At 44.0% G+C, this 27,351-nt stretch overlaps 1 protein-coding gene across 1 annotated transcript in view; it reads right to left on the reverse strand.

Annotated features, from left to right (window-relative positions):
- The window catches only part of LOC142906393 (uncharacterized), a 33,024-nt gene extending 22,969 nt beyond the window's left edge, over positions 1-10,055 (reverse strand). The window contains exons 1-3 of the mRNA XM_076054050.1: positions 10,046-10,055; positions 9,670-9,698; positions 8,617-8,770 (exon numbers count right to left, since the gene is read on the reverse strand). Of these exons, the coding sequence (XP_075910165.1) occupies positions 8,617-8,770; positions 9,670-9,698; positions 10,046-10,055 (193 nt within the window). The remainder of the gene's footprint in view (positions 1-8,616; positions 8,771-9,669; positions 9,699-10,045) is intronic.
- Positions 10,056-27,351: the final 17,296 nt, after the last annotated feature.

Below are 27,351 nucleotides of genomic sequence, written 5' to 3' on the forward strand. Positions count from 1 at the left end.
AAGAAGCCAGTGTTATTGACGAATGCGTCCATGTATTTGTTGTTGTGCTTGTGTACCACTGCCAAAGTAGAAACACCAAGTCATTCGCTGTGCGGTGTGTACATGAGAGCAAACAGTCGGTGCGGTAGACCAAAATTGTTAACATGGGTGAGGGAATGAATCTGACTGCTCACCCTTCATCTAGATGAATCATCGATTGTGCATTTCATATATTGTACCGTCAAAATACACGACTGCATTCTTCTTCAGGGTCATTGTCAATGACGCGACACAACTGGGTGGGATCGTTTTGCATTAGTTCACCGATTTCAGGCTCACAGCCTTGCAGGTCAATGCCGCGCAAAGAACACATTGGCAGTTCAAACGTCTTTTGTGCATTCCATGTCGCCTTGGGTCTCATAAAGCCATCCTCACTGTCGATGTGATGGTAATGTCTGTCACTAATGGCTTCTCTAGGCCAGTGGTTCGCAACCGGGGGGGGGGGGGAGTACGTGAGGTGATTTATAAATGTGTGAAATTATAGCAAACATGAGTCACTGGTGAATAATCACGTATGAATCTGCCAATAGAAAATTACGACGCTAACATCGAAGTCCATATCGTGACCTAGATCGGTATAAAAGACCTTTCTAAATAAATTATCAACAATGTTGTTTCCAAAAGTAACCAGCGAGCGCGAACAAATTACGCCGTTGGTTTGTTTATTCGCTTACAAGTTACTGGCTAGTTAGGGATACCTCACAAAATGGACAACTGGTTAACATTGACGTCCATTAGTCATACATTTATTTCTCAGAGCCGTGATGGGTCAGGCAAGCGAGGGTAATCGGTTGAAACACAATTCTAAAAGAGGGCTAATAGTAGCCAGAGAAGGTTGCATTCTTTTTAAACGAATCTAGACAGAATATATTCAAACCTACGAACATAAATGTACAAAAGACACTTAAATTGACGACTTGGTTAAGTTTGACTTTTAAACGCTTATCTTAACACTTGTTTTCGATAGAAAGTAAAATAAACATTGAGTGAACCTCTAGGTGGGGGGAGGGGGTAACGCGCAAAACGATTCTGTGATATTTCCATTTGTCCCGCCAAAATACTGTACACGTGAGTTTTACTCAAACTTGCCGCTACCAAAAACTGCAGCCCTTAAGCGTCGGGCACAAAGAGAAGACTACATACCTGATATATAAAATCTATATGTAACACAACAATAATATATGCATAGTCAAGAGCTTACTTACCGACCGCTGTTGTTTGCGAGGGCTGGCAATTTGCGATGGCGGCCCCGCCCGCCGATCCTCGGGTGTGGGTGGGATGGCTCACACCACGCCCGGCCGCCTTTGTCTCCCCGGTGGCGATGTTTACACACCGTACTCATTTGATGCCGAGTCGACCTCGGAGTGTACCAGGACCACCTAGTACAATCGTCACCCGTGTTGGCCGTGAGCGGGAGTCGCGAGTAGCTCCCCACGCGCCGCCATGACAGTTTCGCCACCAACACCACGTGGTCCCCACCTGGGTCACGTGCTCAGGCGGCGCGTGCTCCGGCGGCACGCGCAGCACAGGAGATTGAGAATCTGATGGCTGGGCGTAGGGAACGTGGTAATACGATCCCATTGTTGTAGCGTAGCGGCCCTTGCCAACACGGGACGCGTTTGGTTGATCGGCCTCCGCTTGTTTCGGGAACATGTTCTCGTGTTGCGAACAAATTGAGAGTTATAGCAGACTCTCGTGAAGGAGAACGCTCGTTAAGCGAGACGCGCCTGTGGTTGGGAAACGAAACGACGTGAATGCAAATGTTGCAATGAAACCACAAATATACAAATGAGCGATCAAATCACAGCATCCGTGAGAGATGGTGTGTGCAAGATGAGTTTGTTGAAGTTGAACTGCCGGCTCCACTCAATTTCCAAAGTGTCTTTCCACTTGGGCGAAGACTCACCACCTCAGCTGCCTGGACGCACACTTCGCAACCAATTTCCCTGATTTCGACGTGAAAAGGTGTCACTAGGCACGAAACCCATTTCAATGCCCAGCCTAAAACAATGGATGTGACCGCGGCTGAAACGAAACAACTCGTTGAAATGTCACGTGATGAGTTTTTTTTTCTCACGGAAAAGAGAGAATCCGCAAACCCCGACATCTTAACGCGTGCCTCGAAACCGATGGTACCCTTTGCAAGCATGTAGTGTACACGTGAGTGAGCGCACTGACTTTGGATGTGACCGCTGAAGGTGGGATGTGCAATGTCAGCCACACCGCAAGATTTTGAGAAGCTGTGTCGCATGCCTCAAGCAACACGCGTCTCGACACTCGACCTGGTGAGTCCAAATTATTGCTTCATTTATTTATCAAAAAAATTCATATTTGTTGTTCTATAATACCGACACAAAATGAACGTACAGAAATATCCTGTCACTTGAAATGTTTTTAAATTATGGTTATTGTCAGTTTAATAGGAATTTTGTCTTCAAATAGGGTCATATTGCAAAATTGTTTTGAAAGTGCTGCTATACAGTGCGGTTAAATTGCAATCTTCAGAATCGAATATTAGTGTAATTGATTAATTGCAAATATTGGAGGTTATTCCACACAATCAAAATATTCAAGTTGATCTGTGCAGAGTCCCAAAGACGCCAAGCGTCCAGCAACAAACAGCACCATCAAATGTCAAAGGAATGAGACCCACGTGAGTATTGAACACATCGAACACAGAGCCTAGGACGAGGGTGGGCGGAGCAGAAGTGGTGGTTACATCGAGTTTCCCCCTCCCAAAGGAAAGTGGAATATTGACCACCTTGCTGAGAGCTGCATACAGAATGGCATTGCAGCCCATGCTCGTTTGGAGCAGCAAGACTCAGATTTTTCAGTTTATGCCAAAATACACTTTCATTTACAAAAGCAAACCTGACAGCTCATTTGCGAGTCCACTGCTGTACAAGGGCCTCCACACACCGTGTCGGTCATTTTTGTTGTTCGACCATACTTTACCATGCTGCTCGGTATGGGTTGGGGGGGGGTACAGGATCTGTTCAGATGTCACCGATGTCAGCCATGGCCAGGAATCAAACTCAGATGACGCAGTGCATGAACCACTGCATCATCACTCCATCCATTATCTTGGATCCAGCTAAAGGTAAAAACAATTGCTGTAACATTTTTTTGTTGCAGCAGGAAACCATGAATAGCGAATACAGTACTATAAAGACAAAATCGGTAGCACACGGATACCTTGAGTTTGCTATATCGCAGGTGAGTTCGTTGTCACATTGTGTTTGATATGCCGTTATGTGACACGCACTTGCGAGATCATATGGATTTGTTTTACTGAAATCATGTGTTTTTATGGTGAATTCCTGATTTAGACCCCACCCCGCCCTCAAGCTGGCTAATGTAGACGCAGAGCAACAACTGCAATCTCACATTCAGGTGGTCAAGCCAGACAACCGCGCCAAGAGCAGTGGAGTGTATCATCACTGTGATGTCTCTTTCGTATTTGTGGATCGGGCGTTGCGTCGTTATATGCTGTACGGTCTGTTCTGGATGACCACAGTCACACACTACTGGGGAGTTTTTAATTTTCCACTTGTGCATCAGGTATCCGCATCTACTGCCGTGGTTTGTGCAGTGGATACAGTTTAGGGTGGACCATGAGCTTCGTGGAAGATCAAACCTAGGGATCTTCTTGCGTTGGCTCTTTCACAACAAGGCGGTGTTTGTGGGCGATGGGTGAGGGGCATGTCTAGTATGCGAGACTGAGACTGCGAGCGCAAGACATGGAAACGTCTCCTCGTGGTACATGCAGGCAGTGGTTTGCAAGGCTGGCACGGCCCGGTTTTATTCATTCGGGCTTTAATCGTTTTTTTATATAAAACCGGAGCACCTGGATCCTGCCCAAATCCGGTTTTATTCGGTTTTATTAAAGCGAAGTCGGGATTTCAGTCGCACGCACCTATTAGCAGCGTTCGGGCCGGGGCCCGGGCTCAGCCGCCGTGCGCGTGAGTCACGCGCACGGCGGCATGGCCACGTCGACCGCCGCTGCTGCTGCGTCTGAGCGAAACTGCTCGACGATGGGATTTATCCACTCCAAGTTGAGGAACAGCCTGGCGCCCAGCACAGTCGAGAAGCTCGTCTTCATTAAGTCGAACCTCAACGCGTTCTACGACTGCCCCACGCCCGGCGATGGCCACGACAACACCGAGTCCAGCGGCGAGAGCGACAACGAAGACGACGCGGCGGCGGACGACGACGACGAGCAGGATTGAAGTGTGCACGAGACGCCGATAATACAACCAGGTTTTAATCGGCAAAATCGGGTTTAATTCCATTAAAACCAATAACCCGATTTGTCGGGCAAAAAAAAATCGGGGTTTTCCCACCCTTGAGTGGTGGTGCTGGCCTATTTGGTGACCCCGAGCAGAAATTGTTTTGCCCCTACCCCTTTCCTATCCATAAACTCATTGTGAGGCGACACGGAAGATGTAGCAGTTTTATATTGAATCACTTTTTAAAATATTCCTTAGAAATTGAAATCGAGCTTAAATTTATTCGACCTCTAGTGTCCTGAGTTCGAGACCCTGCATGATTATACAGTTCTATTTTCCTATAACGCGGTAGTTGCGTTCCTGAAGAACACCGCGTTATGGAAAATCGCGTTACAATAAATAATGTACGGGGTGCTTAAATTGTTTTAATACTTGTGAGAATGTGCAACAATACCACAAGAAATGTGCCTCCGGGCTCTGGAGACCACCTAGAGAAGATTCCAGGCATGTGTTGACAATGATGGCGAGCAAGTGGAGACTCTTTGACTTTTTGCAGCTATTAACATACATTTCTTTATCATGTTACAGTGTATTATCCGTTCTTTTTCCATTAAAAACGATAGTCCCATATAAGTGTTAAAAACATGTTGAAGCACCCTGCATAATATAGGGTAAAGCAATGTCTGCGATAACACGTGATGTGCGTACGCAGCCTGAACAAAGACTGAGGCGTGTGGGTAGCATCAAGAGCATCCAGCAGCATCCCACCTTGTGTGATGCTACACCGAGGTCGCCTTACAACTGCTTGTTCCTACTCGCGCAACGTAGTTCTGTTCACTCGATTGCTTTATAACCAATTCGTATGCGCGTTATAAAAATGTGTTCCCTAATACATTCATAGAATTATATCCAATTCGCCTTATGAAAACACGCAGCATTACAGAACAGGGGTTGCGCAATCAGAGGGGAGGTTGAGCGCGTCGCTGCCTCACCTCTCGTCTCTTCCTGTATTTGCAGCGGAGCTCCGCAAATTTGGCGACTTTGACTATAAAAATGTTTGGAATCGTACAGAAATGACATTTATAACACAGATCAGTGGGAAAATTTAAATTTTTATTTGATTATTCTTTTTTTTCGTAACAGCTATTCTCATTGGAGTATGACAGGTGAGGCTGTGCCTCCCCTGACCGCACGTCCCTGCGCTACACGTACATACAAGTGTATTTGATTTTACATTGAGATATGCCGTGCTGTATATAAGTTGTTGATCCTTGTTATGGAGGTGGTTTTATTGGAGACTAAAGAGAAGCCATTGAGTTTCAACAGCTCTCTGTGCCACCCCGCCCTCTATAACCCTATCTATTGTACGAATTTACAAGAGCTTGCCATCACATGCCAAGCTATTGTAAATGATAGAGCAGCTAAGCAGTCCGAGGGCCCCAAAACGCCAAATTAGAAGATTGATCAGGTAAAAAGTATTTGTATTGTTTTAATATAATATAAACTACTTTAGTTTTAAAATGACTCCTTGTTAATTGAATTTCGTGGAGATTATAGAAACAAACGTACAGCCAAGCATACAGATTAGCCACTTATAGAGTAGATGCCCTCCAGTTGGCCAGTGGACCTCCACTAACCGATACATTTCAAATAAACCACCTCAGAAACAATTAGGGCGTGTTTCAAGGTACCTACTGAATTTCCCTCTGACTATACAGCACGATAGCATGATGCATGAAAGAGCCATTGTTATCACGTCTCACATGCCGACTGTAAATACTTTTTTCGTAACATTTTTCACCTCGTGCGCATAACTGTTTATGTGAATAAACACAAAAAGTAAAAAAAACACGGTTAATCTTCTTTGGTTCCTTCGGTAAAGTCACGTAGAATGAGAATAAAATAATAAATTGATAAAATTAAATAACACAATAATATTCTCACTTTAGTTTTGAGAATATTATTGTGTTTTGAGAATAAGTGAGAATATTATTCTGTTATTTTATTTTATCAATTTATTATTTTATTCTCATTCTACGTGACTTTACCGAAAGAACCAGAGAAGATGAATCATTGCAGTCACGAAAGCTTTAAATCGAAATACGGTTAAAATCAAAACAATTACAAGAGCAAATTTTGATTTAAAGCTTTCGTGACTGCAGTAATTCATATTCTTAGCTCTTTCGGTAAAGTCACGTTGAAGGGAAACAATAAAATATATATAAAACAATAAAAATTCTCACGACGTTTCGACCATAACACAAACGGTCATCATCAGGTGTGTCGGTTTGCATTAATGTATTTATTTGTAAACGGTGTATTTATTTATTTATTTAAAAAAAAAACAACGTTTACGCCCTTCGCAGCGATTTGGCAGTTTTATTGTTTCCCTTCAACGTGACTTTACCGAAAGAGCTAAGATTATGAATTACAAGAGCACTTTAAAAAGGAGGAAAAAACCTCCCGCCTGCCCCGATAAGTCCGGTATGCCCGATACCTTAGATGCCCCTTGGAACTGCTGCCCGGAGTGTCAAAATATTGCAATGTATGATGCGAGGGAGGATGTGGAATAAAATATTTTTCATGAATAAAAATTTGGGCCAAAAAAGAAATGGTCAAATATCCTCAAGCAGTGCTGTTCACGAGGGATGTTTGACCATACTTCACTCAGCTTGTCAGTGCTGTTTAACAAAGGGGGCATCCAGGACCAGTTCAGATACCACTCCGCACTGCTTTTTAGCGGTGGCCGGGGATCGAACTTGCTTCGCTGGGTTCACAGCGCAATGCACGAAAACCACCGCGCCGTTCATCCACCCCCATCTTCGATAAACAAGGGGTCATCGTTGGCTTTAGAAACGCATTGTAAATATTGTGCTTCGGTTAAACGCAAATCAACTCTAGGCAAGTGCTATTTTTTAAAAGCTGAAGAAAACAAGGCACTTTCACAGCTCGATTTAAAAACACGACCCAACGCAAAGGCGCCGAGGAGGCTCGCGCGTTACTCGCGTTGGAACCTCGCTCGCGGCACGCTCAGTGGCGCCGATTCTCGTCCTCCTCCAAGAGGTCCTGCTCGATGAGGACGTCCTCGTGCTCCACGAGGCTGCCCTGGCTGATGCACGTGGCCACCGTGGAGGCGCTGCTGACGTGCGGCTCGCTCGCGTGCAGCACGTGACGCGCCTCGTCACGTACAGGGTGCGCGCGTGCACACAGCACGTGACGAGCCTCGTCACGTGCAGGGTGCGCGCGTGCACACAGTGCGTCCCGGGGACCCGGGGGCCCTGCCACGCGTGCTCACGGTGCAAAAAGCACACCGACCTGAGACTCTCACCACACTACCACCAGCGTATCGCAGTCGTCTACGGTTGGCCACGTACGGTGCTAAATAAGTTCAACGTACGTACGTCTCTACTACTATCCTCACCACTGCCATCGTTACAAAGATACTCACCACCATCGTCGTCAGCCAATTCCTATCCGTCCTCACCACCCCCATGATGAGGCAGCCAATCTCCGTCTCTCGCGATCGTCATCCAACGTCAACCATCTGCCGAGACTTGTCATCGTAATCATTGTTACCCAATGAATATGTATGTTGAACTTCTTTCACGCCGTACGTAGAGAACGTGCTAATCGGGGGTGCGGGGGTAGGAAAACAAACTAAATAGGATTGGTTCAAGTGTCGCTCACGTTAGCCTTGGCTGAGAATCAAACTTAGGGGCACGGGGTTTTCATCAGTGGTACGTGTTTAATGCTACTGTACTGCTCCACCCAAACAATTACAGCAACAAAACTTATTGGGTTGGTTATTTATGCATGTCATGATGTCTTAAAGTGAGGTTTGTGTTTATATAATGCTGATAAAACGATAGCGGTATAGAGAACGGATCAGAGAATTATGTCGATTCACTCACGCGCTTTACTGCAGTGTTAATTTCTTCATCGGGATGCTGTCGGTAACTACCCCCGGAACAATATGCTGCCTTGCCCAAATCTTTTTTTCTATCACAGTTGCTTAGCACAGGCCCAAAATGCCCATCGGCCATCAACAAACAGCACTCCTGAAGTTGAAAAAAACAAAATATATTTCTTGCATTGAGCGAGGTTACAAGATCTTGGGAAAGAGACGATGGGAGGGAATGTCGGCGTCACGGTCCAAATTGTGCAAATTGTCTGCAAAAGCCACTCATTAGGAGAAATGCACAGCAACATCACCCCCCCTCCCACTCCCCCCCGCAAAACTCCTGCGGGTCTGCGAGACAGAGAGAATTGGATCGTCGCTTATTAATGCTCGTGGCTGGCGATCGCGAGAGTCGGCGGAGTGGCGCTGTGGCCCTCCAGCTGCGCTCACCCTGGGGGTTGTAGCAGTCCTCGGCCATGCAGCTGAGCTGCTGCCCGGAAGGGCGCGCAGCGCTGTGCGTGTCGGGGCGCTGCACGCGCGTGGGCCACACGCCGCCTGGCACCGGTAGCACGGCGATGTGGGCACGCCCATCTGTCCCCAGCCGCTGCTCACAAACAAGCAGAATATTGATTTATACTGGAGGAATCCCATGAGCTATGAAGCTCTTTTTCACAGATGTCCAGTTAGGGGCGGATCAGAACGTTACAACCACAAATAATACAAAAACACGACAGCAGGACAAATTAGGGGTAGTTTCAAACAATATATAGTTGGTAAGGCCTTCTGAACCATGAGCGCCCAGGGCATCAGAAGACGTGCCATGCTTGGGGAAGGTCTTGACGACCCCATCGATTTGTTCCATGCTTGTGATCACTTCAGAAGGTTTATTTGATACGTCTTCATTATTAATCTGTTGTTTATTTTGATAATACTCTATATTTACTACTTTCGTAATCGTATACAAAATACATTGCGCTAATTATTTTCAATGATTTTCGTTCTCATCATCAGCAGCAATGTTCAATCCACTGCCGGATGAAGGCCTCCCCCAAACAATTTAATAATCCACCGAACACGAGCACCTGTGCGCGAGCCGATGTCGTCGCTCCATCTCCGCAGTGGACACTCTCTGAGATGCGTTTCATTCCTTGCCTGCTGCCACTATCTGTCCTCAACACGGCTTTTGTGGTTCCAGAGGATTTGCTCTCAGTTTGCTTTCACACCCCCCACTTTATACTCTACATCACTATGCAAATGTATTTGAGTGGCGACATCCTTTTAAATGGTTTGCTCCTCTCGTATTACGATATACATTTTTATTTATAAAACACCGTATCTCATGCGCACTCGCGCACAACTCGCGTAAACTTTGCGAATCAATGCATCAATACACACATACAAGCTGTCCCTTTTATCGCCGTCAACCTGAAGGTGTTATCGCAGGTTGTGCAGTTGAAGAGCGCTCCACTCCCCCACTCCCTGTCCCGTGGCACTGGCTGGTACTTCCTGTTGCAGCTCCTGCACTGGGACACCTGCACAGCAAAGACAACGAATGATCCACACCCCGATCAGCAACGGTGGAAGCAACAGAAGTTGTTGTTGGCGGTGGCATTGCCGCTCGTTGGCAAGGTTCACGATTCATCCCCGTGGCCACCCTGGTTAATGCTGTGGGTGTATTACCAGAAAATATATGCCGTATGCTCCACAGTGGATGTGACAAATCCCGTGACGCGATTAGGAAAAAGAGTAGGCCACGTGCACTAGGGTCATGGTTCAAATAAATACAAATATTTGCAGATTACCCAATTGATAAAACCCATTGAAACATTTCGGGCAACTGGCAAACTGCTACCTACTTGCAGCCTGGGGCTGTGTTCACCTTGTGCCATATGGGGACAGCTGCCATCAGGGGCTCCCCTGGGCTAAAAATAAAGTTAAGTATTGGAATGATTGAGATGAGATGGAAGATGCGAGTTTCTGAGGCAAGCACCTTATAAATGGAACTGCAAATCCTACTCGAGCTAATTTATATGAGGCAAGGTTCCAACTCACTCCACACTCACTATTTGCGTTCACCTAAGGCAGGGGTGGGTTACCTTTTATCTGCCAAGGGCCATTTGTATATTTATAACATCATTCGCAGGCCATACAAAATTATCAACTTAAAATTAGCCTGTTATATTTGGTCAAACATTTAATTAACTCGCCCCCTAATGTGATGGCTGGAACTGCTTCTCTTTGGTGAGGCGTATCCTTCTCTACATCAAAGGTCTGCCCGGCTAACCCACGATACCCCACCGCCACTGGTGTGCCCGTCTCGGTGCCTTCACAGACATCCGCTTCCCTCTCTACCCATCAACAGGGGCCGCCGTTGGGTCGTTGCCATTGGCCACGGCGTGCAAACATACTTTTCCGGCCAATCGGATGCTTCCCCTGGTGCTCGTGTGGACCTAACCGCGGTAACTGAGTAGCCTCGTCGTGACCATGCAATTGCACGTCAATTCATGGCTCCGCGGTGTAATTCAACCTGGGGGAAGTCGTCCAATTCCCTGGCCCCAGGAAACCGTGGGGGATGTCCCTACAAAGAGGGCCCCTGGGTGAAAACCTGGAGGCCAGGTGACTTCCCCACGAGGTCCTACGTGGGGGTGTGGGTGTTGTGTGTGCTCATTTGGGGGGTGGTGAGGGAGAAGCAGTGTCGGCCCGGACGCTCTCCCGTGGTGGCGTTGCAGGAACGGCTCCGACGGAGAGGCTTCGCTGTTGTGGCACCACATAGTCTCTCCAAAGGGCCACTGATACTCATTCTTATCCAAGTGCTCCTTACTTGTCTTACCCCAGAATGGACGATGGGTTGAGTCAACTTCCGACTAGCATATGATCTATCTGCCTGTTGTGGGATGGGTGCTCTGCTACCTGGCGAGATGACTTATCATATAAGATGAACTGATGCGATGTTATTTACAAAACACAGCCAATTCTGGCTGTCACCTGATAAGGATGGTTGTAATTACTGTCGAAACGTCGTACTCGACTTTTTAATGGTGTGGGTTTACTCTCCAACACACAACCGGTGTGCTGAACGAGTAAGGGAAAAAAAGTGAGGGAAAAAAGTATTTGATCCCCTGCTGATTTTGTACGTTTGCCCGCTGACAAATAAATTATCAGTCTATAATTTTAATGGTAGGTTTAATTGAACAGTGAGAGACAGAATAACAACAACAAAATCCAGAAAAACGCATGTCAAAAATGTTATAAATTGATTTGCATTTTAATGAGGGAAATAAGTATTTGACCCCTTCTCAATCAGAAAGATGTCAGGGACAAGATTGTAGACCTACACAAGGCTGGAATGGGCTACAAGACCATTGCCAAGCAGCTTGGTGAGAAGGTGACAACAGTTGGTGCGATTATTCGCAAATGGAAGAAACACAAAAGAACTGTCAATCTCCCTCGGCCTGGGGCTCCATGCAAGATCTCACCTCGTGGAGTTGCAATGATCATGAGAACGGTGAGGAGTCAGCCCAGAACTACACGGGAGTATCTTGTCAATGATCTCAAGGCAGCTGGGACCATAGTCACCAAGAAAACAATTAGTAACACACTACGCCGTGAAGGACTGAACTCCTGCAGCGCCCGCAAGGTCCCCATGCTCAAGAAAGCACATATACATGCCCGTCTGAAGTTTGCCAGTGAACATCTGAATGATTCAGAGGACAACTGGGTGAAAGTGTTGTGGTCAGATGAGACCAAAATGGAGCTCTTTGGCATCAAGTCAACTCGCCGTGTTTGGAGGAGGAGGAATGCTGCCTATGACCCCAAGAACACCATCCCCACCGTCAAACATGGAGGTGGAAACATTATACTTTGGGGGTGTTTTTCTGCTAAGGGGACAGGACAACTTCACCGCATCAATGGGGCCGTGGACGGGGCCATGTACCGTCAAATCTTGGGTGAAAACCTCCTTCTCTCAGCCAGGGCATTGAAAATGGGTCGTGGATGGGTATTCCAGCATGACAATGACCCAAAACACACGGCCAAGGCAACAAAAGAGTGGCTCAAGAAGCACATTAAGGTCCTGGAGTGGCCTAGCCAGTCTCCAGACCTTAATCCCATAGAAAATCTGTGGAGGGAGTTGAAGGTTCGAGTTGCCAAACGTCAGCCTCGAAACCTTAATGACTTGGAGAAGATCTGCAAAGAGGAGTGGGACAAAATCCCTCCTGAGATCTGTGCAAACCTGGTGGCCATCTACAAGAAACGTCTGACCTCTGTGATTGCCAACAAGGGTTTTGTCACCAATTACTCATGTTTTAAGTCATCTTTTGCAGAGGAGTCAAATACTTATTTCCCTCATTAAAATGCAAATCAATTTATAACATTTTTGACATGCGTTTTTCTGGATTGAAAATGGCCTTGCTGTCGCTGCCGTTTATTTAATTGGAAACTTTGGCATTAGTTCCAGCTTGGTATTTTTCTCCAGTTTGCACTGTGATTGTGTATTGCTTCACCCTAAGTGCTGTAATCTCCATATATATAAAAGGGAAATTTGTGATTGTGTGTTTGTTCAAAATGTTTAGTGTACTTCCCAACATGCAACAAACTTTAAATTTGCCATGTGGGTACTTTCCAGACTGTACACCATGCAAAAAGTATAAAACAGACTTTTGTATTTTGGGGGGGGGGGGGGCTCAATAATGCATATATTTTTTGCACGGCAAGTGAGCTGTGATGTCACATCTGTCATGTGACCCGTCTGCGGAAGCGAAACGGAGTGTGCCTGCTGATCGCGGCTGAAGTGAAATCCAAATGTGTTGCAGGTCTAAGGCGTTCTTCGCGCAGCATTGCTTTATTATTTCAGTCGTTTACTGCCGAATGCACCCTGAAAGTTGTGTGTCTGCAGCAAGCGCGTCTATGTGTACCTATGGTTAGCGCGCTGCGCTACGAACCCGGCGACCTGAGTTCAATTCCCGTTCATGGCCACCACCGGTGACGATTATTTGAACCGATCCTAGGCCTCCCCTAGGTCGACTCAGCCTCAAACGAGTTACTGGTGTAGGGAGACAATGGCGGCCAGGCGTGGTGAATCCAAGTCCCGAGCGAAGCCGGGTAGTAAAGCTAGTGTATCATATAATAAAAGTGTATACTGTGTAGGAAGTGGTCAGGCATTGTGATGTATGCCCAAATCTGGTGGTATTATGTGAAATTTTATAGTTTACTGCACAGCTGTATAGGCGCAGCCTGACAGAAATGTTAGGAGTTTGTGGAAGCCCCCGTGCCATTTGGCTTCTGAGAGGTACTCCCACCTCTTCCAACATGTCTGCCCCAGCATGGAAGTGGAGACCAAAATCTCAGTGATAGACCAGAGGACGCAAAAAGGCGAACAGCACAAAGACAATGCCACTATGAGGACAGTGAGAGCTCGGGGTGAGCAGCTACATCATGGGACCTCCCTTGCTAGTATCAAAATATAAGAATAGGTTTGACCCTTTCTGGCAATAAAACAAATTCTTATATTTTGATTGTCTCTGTGCTGTTCGCCCTTTGGCTTCTTCTGGTCTAACACTGTTTGAGACTTAGCTTTAAAGAAAGCGATCTCTGGTGTGGATCAATCCGTTTCAAAGACAATGCATATACTATCAAAGCACGTGTTTGTTTGCATGCTCACCACAAGTATATGTGCTTGATGCAGACATGGATGCTTGCAAAATGTTTCAGTTTGGTGTTTTAACATCTTAACACCTTTTATTATATGAATTCCTGTAGTCACGAAAGCTTTAAATCAAAATCTTAACACCTGTTTTATTGCCAGAAAGGGTAAAACCTATTCTTATATTTTGATACTGGCAAGGGAGGTCCCATGATGTCTGGTGATTGTTGAGGGTGGGCAACATAGCAAGGGTGACACTAATGGTGGAATAACAACCAGTAAGTAGAGTGGAGAAAGGCCAGGGCTACCCTCTACTCCATGAAAAACAACCTAAATAGGCCATCATCCTTTACAAGAAAAACAAGTGATTTTCAACAGCCAAAGTAATGCAGTATTGTGTATCCTTTAAGTAATGGGTGAATACACAAGTCCGACATTTTTAAAATCTTTATTGTCGAGCACATGTCATCCACAAAGTTTAAGGCACTTCGGCAAAATTAAGACCATACTTTTACAAACAGACATTCCCCGATTTACGCCCAGGATGCATCCCTAAAAACCAGAAATTTTATCGAAGTAAAGAGATGGGATGGTGGATCAGTCAGGGACGCGAACGCTTCGGCGCCACCTGGCACGTAAATGTCGCTAAACAGCGTAAACAATGTTGGGTCTAAATGGTAAAGTTCGTAAATCTCGAGTATGTTATCGCAACGTGCCACAGTACGTAAAATGGGATAGGGTATAAATAAGTTGAGTACGTTCTCGTTAACGTACATAAAACGGGAGAGCGTACAGACTTAAAAACACTCGTAAAATAATAAAAATAAATTTTTTGGATTTTTAAAAACCAGTAATATCATCTTCTTTCGTATGGCTGATGTAATGATCCCCGCTATGGGGTAAACACTTCGTTGAGAATAAGGGGTAAGGGCATCAAATGGCCCAGCTGGAAAGTGGCAGGAGTGGAAAAAGTAGGGTTGTTATCCTTTGAGCAAGTACAGGCAAGTTATAACATCCCCTGGTCGCATTTCTTAAGGAACCGACAGATTAGTGGGATGCCATCACCAAAACCCCAGACAAGAACTTTGATCACTCTGCACACCCCTATCCTTGACCGGCTAGAGGCACCGAAACTTAATTATAGACTAGAAGCATACCGTCTTGTGGACAGTGAGGGATTTTTGATTATACGCAGCATTAGGTGTGGCACCTAGTCTCTTGCCTGCTGTTCCAGGCTCACCTTTATCGGTGTTACTATTATATTTTCGGTAAGCCAAGTCACTCCTGTGTATTGTGGGTCAAGTCTAGTGAGAACAGTCGTGCCCATTCACCTGAGGCGATTCAATAGGGTTGGTCTGTCTTAAATTTTTAGACAAGCCACCCTGCCAGTTGTCACGCAGTAGCGTATCTCTGGGACAACACGGTGCGCTCACAATGTTACAGGATGACCCCTTTATCCCGACACTCACACCTAAGCCTACACGTTCCCAAACACTCACACATCCTTCTTTGGTTCTTTCGGTAAAGTCACGTAGAATGAGAATAAAATAATAAATTGATAAAATAAAATAACACAATAATATTCTCACGACGTTTCGGCCACAACACAAGCGGCCTTCATCAGGTGAAGGGACGAGACTGTCTGGTAGGACAGCGCTGGGGTGAAAGAGCTACGTTCAGATACGGCCTTTAAGCTGTGTGAGAGGAACAAAGCGCCTTGACAAAGGAATTAGCATATAATTTAGCATTGAAATGGCTGAATGATTAGCTTGTGACTGGTCACAGAAATAGCTATGTTAAAAGTTAAAGCATACACACCCGCAGAGGCACCCATTGTTAAAGGGATTAGCATAGAATTTAGCATTGAAATAGCTAAGTTAAAGCATACACATCCGCAGAGGCACCCCTTGACAATGGAATTAGCATAGAATTTAGCATTGAAATAGCTGAGTGATTAGCTTGTAACTGCTCACAGGAATAGCTACGTTAAAGTCAGAGCATACACATTCACCGAGGCACTTAGTACAAATCAAACAGGAGAATTTAGCATTGAAATAACTAGGCGAATTTAGCATTGAAATAACTGAGTGATTAGCTAGTGACTGGTCACAGAAATGACTATGTTGAAGTCAAGGCCTACACATCTGAGCTATTCACAGTACTATATAGTGAACCAATAAAAAAACTAAAATATAAATTACCTTAATGTTATCAATAAACTCTATATTCTCCAATCAGCTAAGCTACCAACAATAAGTCGTTATATATCACAATGCTATATGGCGAAAAAATGGGTGGATTTGGAATGGAAATAAAATAATAAAAATAAAACAATAAAAAAGATTCTCACGACGTTTCGGCCATGAAACAAGTAGCCTTCTTCAGGTGAATAAACAGGACTGTCCAGAAGACAGCGCTCGAGTGAACATTGCAAAGCCTGGATCGCGTCTTTTTAAGCTGTGTGGGCCGAATTAACATATGAATTAGCATGTTACCAGTACCAGCACCACCAGATCGGGGGAGGGTGGCGGCGGGTACACAGAAAAACGGAAAGAAAAAAGGAATAGGATAGGTGCGCTGCTCTGTCCTGTATTGCGTTAATAACTATGCTATAAACTGGACTACTATACAATGTAATATTATACCTTCAATCTAAACTACATGGTATAATATCATATCCATAGACAAAAAAATCACCTTTGAATTATACAATGCGTTACTCTACACTGCCCTATACTTTAGACTATAAAATATTAGACTTGTAATTTTACACTGTCTTATTTTATCAACCCCACTATATGCCACACTGCTGTATATTCACTATACAATTACGATAACTATATATTGCCATATGAATTGTGTTATTCATATTTGTAAAGGAAAATGCAGATCATAAAGAGGAGGGGTAGAGGCGGGAAAGATGAAAAGTGAAGTGACCCATTCGTTGGGGTTGGTGCCGTGCACCTTCAGGACCATTTTAAACCAAGCAGACGAAGTGAAGGCGACTGTGCAGCAATGTTTTGCTATTGTACCCCCTTCTCTGAAGTCCGGAAACGCATCCCCTATGCCTCAGATGTTATACCTAACTCTGGTAACGACGTTTCTGATAACAAAGTGACGTCATGGAATGCATTTACTTCGTTAACCGAGGTATTACTATACACACACTATGTATTAACAGATTATAAGTTGCATGCACACAGGTAAGTTTTAGCTCTCCGATTTCTTTTATTTGCCAATCTTAAGACTCCCTAGGGAAGGAGTTCTTAAATCCTATTTTAATATGACCAAAACACATGCGATGAGTAGAAATTTTAACTATCGATAGTGTAGTCAATAGTTTGATGAGAACTGTAGAGTAGCTATAGTTTTCTTTAAGGAAGACTCCAAATTTGAATTATTGAAATCCAATAGCATGGTTTAACAAATACAGATTCGATTGCAGGGCCTTCGGCCCTCTATAAAATTAAGAATTAAATTTCGCCAGCAAGCGTACAACATGACAGGCATTGCTCCATCACCAACGAAGAGCTACTTTGCCCACTCTAATTTCAGCCTTCGCGGATTTGACCGTTGCCAAATTTATTGAGGTATAGCTTGCCCATCGTGCCCCTGCGGCTTGACCATCCACAGTTGACCATGAGATTCCTTTATGCATCATAAAGAAGTACTATACTCTAACTGCACTGCTCCCGATTATGAGACCATGAAAACCACATGAAATCATCTTTCATAGTATGTAAAAGTATTTTTAGTTCATGTTTTAAACTGCAAAAAAAAGTACATGTTATTAACCTCATCTTAATTTTCATATTTACTTTAGCGTGTACAGTACAGCACTAGAGATTACACTAAAAACACATTAATCATATTTTACATTTAAATAAATACTTCCCGCTCCATGGTTGGGTTAATGTAGGGTAACATAAAACAAAATGAGCAGTTGTCGTAGTACAAATCAAACCCTATTTGTCTTATGCCTCAGAGTTTGTGGATTTCGTATTTGCCGATTGTGCCAGGGACCCTTGTTGACCCCAGTATGAAGGAGCGTAGATGGCTCGATTTTTTTTCCCCCAAAAGTATTTAATCAACAAAACGATATCAGGTACAGAGGATGTGAAAGGGGGTTGACACCAGTACAAACACACGTTACGAATTACAGTTCAATGGAAACCTGTCTAAACTGCATGTTGAAATAAAATCGACAACCCCAGTCTTCCTAAGCTCTGATACCCCTGTAGGAAAAAAAGGGAGGGGGGGAAGTGCCTAAATGTCCTAATGAATACTCTTAAGAATCAATGCCTACTGGAGGAGAGGTCGTGAAAGGGTTCCATGGTTGGTGGTAAGCTTCTTAGTTTGACACTTAGATGCTCTAGTGGCAAATTTTGAAAGTTTATTGGCCCATTCCTGCACTGTTGGGGGAGCATGCTCTTTCCAGTTGGCTGTAATGGTGCGTTTTGCCATAACATTGAACATTTGGAATACACAGTAATGTATTTGCCCCCCTGGAAAGGCCTTGAGGTTTCAACCTCAATAGGGATGTGTCTGGTGAGGGTGAGACGCTCGTTTTGTGAATGTGGTTAAAGTAGCAAGTGTTGATTTGAAAAAACTTGTTAATGTCTGGACATTCCCAAAAGGCATGCCTGTATGTTTGAGGGGTATCCGGGAGGCATCGTGGGCAGTTGGAGAAGGTTTGGATGACAAATGTTGACGAAATACATTTATGTGAAATAAAACGTTTATACCAAAGTGACACATTTTTTAAAGATCATCAACAAACTATCCATCACAATTATAAACTAACAATCAGTGTAGTTTTTTAAAACATTAAGTACCGTTTATATGCCAATATTTCTGCATCTATTCAGTTTTTTTCATAAATCCACTGCATATGATTAAAACTTCTCCCCAACAGTCTGCACATAACAATAGCCCCTATGTCATAAAGCAGGAGTTTTTGCTCACCTCTGGGATTTACATCAAGAATTATATTATCTTTCACCACTGCAAGGTTTTGGAAGTGTTATTTGGAAAATATATTCCCCACTTTCATTCTTCTGAACGTTGCTCAACGTTATTGTTGCTTTGCCCTTAAGGATGTATCCAGACCATGCAGTATTCTTTCGAGCAGATCATAGGTGTTCAAGGTAACCAAGGACCTAAGCAAAGAACATTTTTTTTATTTACTCATTAATGGTCTTTGAAATGTGAATTGTGGTATAAAATATTAAGTGCACCGTTAAAGACATGCAAAATAATGCACGTGCTAAAACTAATCATAGTAATTGTCAATGTTTTACTTTAAGAAAAACGTGAGCATCCAACAGCAATGTTGGTAATGCTCTTCATTGAAAATGGATAGATATATGGCTACAGAGCACCATTCCTGAGTAGATATTAAGGATCATGTTCAGGAAATTTACAAATTAAATTAGAAAACGAGATGACTCAGATGTTAGTGTTGAGTTAACACCACTCAGATCCTGGGTTTTAATGCCTTTAACTAAATCTAGGTTCTCAAGGTAGTGAGTTTATGGTCGCAACCTAGAGATCAATGATTGCACTAAAATATCTATATAAAGACCTTAATCTGCATGTCTCAAAAACCTCGAGGGTACTTCTCGACATGGTAAAAATCTGAAATTAGGCACAAAGGTAGCTTTGAGGACAAATGACAGGAAATATGAGAATCTGAGATTTTTCATTTGAAGGCCCCATAAAAGTACCCCCTAAAAATGTTTGTCATTCAGAAACCGTTCAAAATATAAGATTGCGGTTTTTTTCGTTTGATAGAGCATTAAACATCAAATAACATTTAATCGAGAACCATTGTTTCATCTTTTATTGTTTTTTACATATTTCGGACGCATTATGATGTTCAAATTTGAATACGAAAACAGTAAAAGATAGGAGCTTCCCCTCGTAGTATTAAGAAAGCAGCCTTGCTGGTCATTAACCACAGAAATACATTCATTCAGAAACTGTGGATTGGCTTAATACATGTAAGTATGGATAAAAGGTGAACATCACAATTGGGAATGAAATATGACTCCCTCCACAGAAGGGTGGTTGCTTATGCAGAGAAATGGATGAGCCAAATGCGAAAACTTTACACACCACCCTGCTCATAAACACCACAGTTATGTCAGAAGAGACCCGTGGAGTGATATAAACTTACCTTAAAGAGTTGCAGCCATTCATTAAATTGGTCTAATTTAGATCGTTGCTCTGGCACGTAGCTGAAGACTGAATTTCATCACAATTCTCATCCATTTCATAAGCGCTCTTCCTGTAACGGTTCACATTGAAAGCCATGAGGTACTGTATGTATTAAATAAGGTACATTCGGGACAGTTTTTAATTACCGATGTGAAATGGCCATTGCTCAATGGAATTAATTGTGCGATGAAACACATTTATTTGCATGTTTACCAAAGTATGCAGTTTGAACATGAATGGGGCACGCACTATCATGTAATAAACATGGATACAACAAAATATGAATATAGATTTGTAACCCTTTCCAACATTTTCTGCTGGATGAGGACCTCCACACAAAGTGGGGGTCGTGTGAGTTAATTGGCCATACTTCACCAGGCTAGTCGGTGCAGGTTAGTGAAGGCTTCCAGTATATAGATGTGGGAGCGTGGAAATGGATGTTGCTGCACTGCCCTCTGCTGCAAATCACGCAGCACTCCAGCTTCTTCTAAAGAACCTGCTGTGGTGGGTGCTCTTTCAAGCACTATCCACCAGGCTCAACACTACTTCGCTTCTGAGATCAGATGCATCCAAGGCAATTGGTTATAGACCAGAAACAGATTAAAAGCCTTGATATCGACCCTGAAGGTCTACATTTGGATTTCATATTGAACCTTTTCTTTATGAAACACCAATTAAGAGCTCTCAAATAACTTTGGCTGGCTACACATCAGCACACACCTTAGCTATATAAAATAACAGGGAAAACAAAGTGCACGCTGACCAAGCATAACAAAGACTGCACTGATTGAGTGTGCTAGAATTAGAAAGTGTTTCCCGGTCAAAAATATTCCCCTGCAGCACCGGATAAGTGAGGCTAAGATGCTTGCCGTTATGGATAAGTATGATTTGTGGGTAGTTTTGAAGTGGTCAGCATCATGTGGCTGCTAGCCATATAAAATTAATTTGTGGTCAATATGTTGCCCACAGGCCGTAAGTTCCTCACCGCTGTCCTAAAAGCAAACTGATGCTACGTCTCTGCGATTACAAACGAGACGCAAGCTGCGCTGTTCCTGGAATTGATTGGCTTGGTTCTTCTCCCAAGATTGACTTGGATTAAACCCCTTCCCTGCCATCCCCTGCATGGCTGGAAGGCAACAATCCATACAAAAAATATATAAAGAACTTATGTTTGGTTTGTCAATGTTTTGAAAATGTTTACTATGAAGTCAGCACTGTTTCCATCCTAGCTAAAGCAGGTCGAGTGGCCCGATCACAGCTTTCTTGACCTCGTGCCCCACTGCCGTGGGAACCCCGACTTGACCCACTTTTCCAGTACCCAAACATAGGTCAGTCCACTATTAAATAAATATGGGAATGCGGTGTATTTTTTCCCTATATGAAGCTCTGTGAAGTGGCTAAATCTGCCTTTTTATGCGAGTTCCTTGCTATCACTTGTATTTACTGACACCATCTGGTCAAATAGTTACAAAAATGAAACATGGAGAAAAATATTCACCTTGTTTATAATGGCAATGGAAATATTGTAAACTACAAGGACAAGGAACAACAGCAGACCGAGGGGTAGAAGGAGTAGTCTGGATATCTGTGGAAACAAAAAAAGCAGCCACCTTGAGACATACAACAATGTAATCGGTTTAAACAGTTTTAAAATACAACACTACAATTGATACACAGTGATACCTCTGTCAACAAATCATCTGGGAAACTAATTCCGTTATAATGAAGTCAACCGTGCAGGGCCCCTTCTGCCCTCCTATTTTTGCAAAAAAAATGAAAAAAATATCTTCAGAAATAATACACAGTGATTTAAGAGTAAAAGGTTGAATGCTGTGCGTGCACATCACTTTTGGACATCTGTGAAGAACTTTATAGATCATTGGATTCCTCCAGGATACATTAATATTCTGATTCTGACTGTGTCAGCAGCCAGTGAAGAGCTGTGCAAGTCTGCCTCACTTGGACCAGTCATCAGCAAGTTTCACCAGTCTTCCCTCATCCCGCTAGCCAGTGCTAGAGCTTAAATTTCTATTTAAAGCATTCGTGACTGCAGAGATTCATCTTCTGGGTTCTTTCGGTAAAGTCACGTGGAATGGAGATAAAATAATAAAAATAATAATAACAGAATCATATTCTCACGACGTTTTGGCCACAACACAAGTAGCCTTCCTTAGGTGAAGAAACTGGACTGTCCGGAAGACAGTGCTTGAGTGAACCCTGCCAAGCTTGGAAGCGTCTTTTAAGCTGTGTGGGAGGAACAGAGCGCCTTGACAAAGGAGTTTTACATATACATTAGCATGTAACTGGGGGATTAGCATGATGTTGGTGTGAGGGATGAGCACCACGGAGAGCGACGAGCTCGGACCGGAGGAGGGGGGAGAGGAGTTTACATATACATTAGCATGTAACTGGGGGATTAGCATGATGTTGGTGTGAGGGATAAGTACCACGGAGAGCGACGAGCTTTGTTCAGACGGACGAGTCCATTTACACTATGTATTATTCTACTAACTGTTGTATATGCCCCCCTATCCATCTTAATATTAACAAGTAATTTTTCAATACATATAGATACATTTTTCTATTGTTTCTTTTAATTTTAATAATGAATAAAAACACCAAACCAGGCCTCAGCATGGCATGTGGAGGTCATATTTACCTTGACCCACTAACACGATTTTGACGTTCAGAGCCCTCCCAGGGTCAGAGGGAGCAGATAGAGAGCAGAGCGCAGCGGATTGCAAGGGGCTGACGTAAACACAAAGCCAGGGTCACTGGGAGGTTGCGTTAGCCTAGATCTTGTTAAGTCAAAAAAGCTAATTGGTTCTGCATTACTATTAAAGTAACTTAAAGTCGGAATTTAATGACAGGGTAGGCTAAAGTTATTGATCTTCACACCCACTTCAATTGAACCCTGCCACAAGCTACGTTAATGTAACCATCACCCGTCTATTAATTTAATATGAAACGTATTTACATATTTTAATAATTTCTATACGACTTGACCCGAAGCCTAACAATCAGGTTTTCCTAAGTCAACATGAATGCTCTAATCCACCCATACGCAAATAATAAGCCGGGTTAAAGTAAGAGTAGAGAGGAAAAGAAATGCAAGCGCACAGCAAAACTGCAACGTAAGCAAAGGGCGATGTTAAACCAAGGGTCGGAGAGAAAGGGAGATCCCGGCCGTCTTTGTATCCCCGCAGCGCGGGGTAGGAGTGTGTATACGCTTGGGGAAACACAAGTCAAAGACCACAACGGGAAGCTGACCCAGACCTTGGATAAATACAGAATCATAACTGTGGAACTCTGATGAAATGAAATGTTAACTTAAAACTTTTTAACCATTTCTTTGTGCGTCGGTGAAAGTCGGAGGGAATATCACCCCTCCCTCCAGGTTGTGCACCCAGACAGAGAGGCGCCTTCAAGACAATTTATAACATTATATTGTTTTACTTGTGGGTTTTATGGTAGGAGTATGACAACGGAATATACCGTGGGTGATCCACACACACTGACACATGTACGGACACACACACGGACGCAGATACATACGGACAAATCCTGACACAGCAAAAATCGATAGAAACCCCGCCTTGTGGGCAGGATCCGAGTGAAGGGATTTTTGGGCATAAAAAGAGGATCCTGAGCATTGAAACCTCAGATCGACAGGAGGGGGTCGGCTCACCAGAGTTCGACCGGGGGGGGGGTCGGCTCACCAGAGTTCGACCGGGGGGTCGACTCTCGGGAGACAGTTCGACCCGGAGGAGGTCGGAACTCGGGGAGTTCGACCAGCGGGTCGGAACTCGGGGAGTTCGACTCGGAGGAGTTCACCTCGAGGGAGTTCGACCAGGGGGGTCGGAACTCGGGGAGTTCGACCAGGGGGTTGGAAGTCGGGGGAATTCGGCCAGTCGGCTCGACTCATCAGCAGTTCAAACTGGAAACGAGAGCAACAGGTCGCCAGCCGGCGAGCTGCAGAGCAGGGGGCGGCGAGCAGAGGCCAAAGTGGCCCCGTCGCTACTCACAGACGTTGGCAAGACTCGCAGGGTAGTGAGGCGTCACCGAGTGTGATTTCCAAGAGCTGAAAGACAGAGTATTGCTGAAAGTTTAATTTACATTGAGTCCAGCTGCAGATCGACCGACGCACCAAGCAAGAGCAAGAGTACGTGCGACTTGAGTCATCCAGGAGTGGAGAAAAACCTGCTTTCAGCAAACCAGCAACGAGTACTTTCGAGTTCTCCACACAGAGAGAGGGAGCGTGCTGATGTAGCTCATCCAGCAGCGGAGAGAAACTGCTGTCAGCGAACCAGCACGAGCGTGATCGCGCAGCTCATCCAGCAGTGGAGAGAGGTGTCCACTGAGCAGCACTAAGAGCGATTAAGCAACTCTCCCCCGTGGACAGAGGCTGGCTGCCGCGTGGAGGAGGGCGGTGATACGTATGATGCACTCCTACACACCTCACCGCTCTAAAGGGAGCAAGTCTATTTCTCCTACAAGTGATGCCAACTTCTGCGTATGTTAACGCAAAGAATTAATTCCAAACACTGACTATTCAAGACAATTCATATCACTCAAACATACACGGGTCCTTAACCAGAAGCGAACACTCAAGTCCGTGAACCATCTGGCTGTGGAAGCATCGATCGTGTGATAACAGTCCGTCGTTTATAAGTATATTCGTAATTTTCCTCTTTGATATTTTGTTTTGAACTGTACTTCTAATCGCATAAGTTACCAACCGATCCATCAGTACGAATTAACCCTTGGCACCTTCGCCACGGAGCTACGCTCCCGGGGAGGAATCGTGCTAAACCGATTTTCTGATCATACAATCTTATTCACGAATTAATTAATCTCCCGTGAGATAACACGTTCCGCCGCACACCCTCACACATAAGCCATTTCGGTAATCTTATAGTCTGTCCGGTGGATCTGTTGTTACATTTATGCCTTTGGAAATAATAACTGTTTGATTGTCTTTTTATATGAATACTGTTGCATGTTAATCAATCGCCTGTGATAATGTGCTGACCATTTCAAGCATAATGATCGTTCATATTATAATGTATAAGCTTTTGTGTAGCATAGCATTGGCATGTTCTGACTCTCTCTCTCACTAACAGCAATCGCTTTATGCGGGGTCCATGTGTTATCAAAGTGAAAACGTACAGTCGTTGATGATACTGTCTTGATACCGTGTGGATACTGTGTTGAAGTTCCGAGATTGAGAGTTCACATACATATTATAGTTAAGGTTTAATTAGAAAATAAATTGATTAATACAGAAGTGGTCATGGGATTCTTTCCTGAAATTTTTCCATAAGACCTGTATCCTGCGATGAGATATGAACTCGGGAACCTAAAATATAAACACACCAATCCACACTCATTAAACTAAAGCGAATGATATGAACTTGGGACCTAAAATATTAACACTCGGGGAGTGTTAAAGTGAGAATCATTGTATTATGCTGATCAATAATACGAAGTTAGACAACGAGGCCGAATTGACACTAGCGTAACTGCACACGATTGATTGTGTTATCCTGATTGATAACCCCACCTCGTCAATGAGGCGGGGCCTGATTATCATAAAGGCTATCATTAACACAACCACACCCACTCGTATAAATTAATACGATTACCTCTCTAATTAGCATAGTTATATGCATAATTACACGAATTAACATAATTTCGGATTAATTATGCAAATTTCGAATTTCATTTAATTTTCAATATTTTTCATCAATTCTCACACACCCACATATTCAACAAATTGGGGGCTAGTCCGGGATCTCTCGCAGACAGTTTATGCTTAAATTAAGGAACGAATCACTGTTGTATTAATCAAGGTTTTGTGAACTAACATTGCCCTGTGACTGTAAACGATGTAAAACAAACAAATAAACGCACTCTGAAGGAAAATACCAGAGTAGGAGTGGATAACAAAGACAGTGGGGGTAAGATTATTTGCTCGAGTTGAACCAAGACATCCTGTGATACAAATGTTTTTATATGTGTTCTGAAGTGGAATTCCAGAGTAACTCACGCCGCACATGAGATGTTAGAATTAAGATACACTCTTAAGTCTATTAACTACACTACATAATAGAGAACGGCATGACCCGCAACATTCTGAGTTTGACACCCCAACGCATAACACCGATATAGAGGGGACCTCCTAGGAGGAGATGTAATCTATGGAAAAACAATATCGTGAATTTGTGTTAAAATGTACTGGACGGACTGCTAGACAGCAGACAGAGCAGAGAGACGTATGGGAGGGGAGACATATAGAAGATGTTAAGGCACATAGGAGGAAACTACTTAAGGACGTGATGACATGTAACAAAGCCGAACGTGATGTAAAAATTGCAGAAATAGTAAGGTTAGACTCATATCTCCTCACACAGACATACAGAGAAAGATTATGGAATGAGGTAAAATTTGAAAGGGAAAGAAAGGAGAAACTGCCCCTAATAGAGGAGGTAGAGCGTCTGCACACCCTCGTGAGAGAGAAAGAGTCAGCACTAACTGCACCAGCGAAACCCCCAGATGTTGATACATATAACACATACGGGAGTAACAGTTTACCACACTCCGAGCCACGCGGACGTAAACCAGAGACAGGTCACACAGGAGGTGTGGCTACCAATCAAAGTGGTTTTGACAGAGATTCCCCCTCGCGACTCGAGAGAGGGGAGGGAGAGATACGGATGAAAACAGGGAAACATGGGACTGACAACTTCGAGGGTAGAGAGGAAAAAAATTAACACTAAGTCAGCAGGATATTCTGTACTGATAGAGCAAAAAAGGGCGGAGCTGGGGCGAGACGAGCGACATGACAGAGACAGCTCACTTGGTAGACACATTCCACGCAAGCACGACCGACGTGGAACCTATGGCAGAGATTACTTTCCAGGAAGATGCACATCACCCAAGCATGAGCCATGGGATAAGCAGGAGTCACCGAGCAAAGTTGACTCACGTTACAGGTGCAAGAGGCACTACAAAAGTTATGTTGAGCAGCGCCACCGTGATGGTGACAGCTCGAGTGAGCACTCCTCAGGAACAGACGCCTCTGACGATGATCAACTGTCCGAATACTCATTCAGTAGTAAAACTCTGAAATTGATGGACAAGGCTCTCGTCAGAATTCCCTACTTCGATCCACACGATAGGAACAGAGACATACACGCTCACATCGCAACGGTAGGAGCAGAAGCAGTGATCAGGGGTTTGAGGAAAACGAATGAGAAAGCCAGTTTACTGAGACGAAGCTTGCACGAGCAGTCTATACCATGGGTAAAGTCGCTATCATGCAA

This window comes from Petromyzon marinus, chromosome 64 (assembly GCF_048934315.1).
Source record: "Petromyzon marinus isolate PM22_M1 ecotype Great Lakes invasive population chromosome 64, UKy_Petmar_22M1.pri1.0, whole genome shotgun sequence".
Taxonomy (NCBI): Eukaryota; Metazoa; Chordata; class Hyperoartia; order Petromyzontiformes; family Petromyzontidae; genus Petromyzon; species Petromyzon marinus.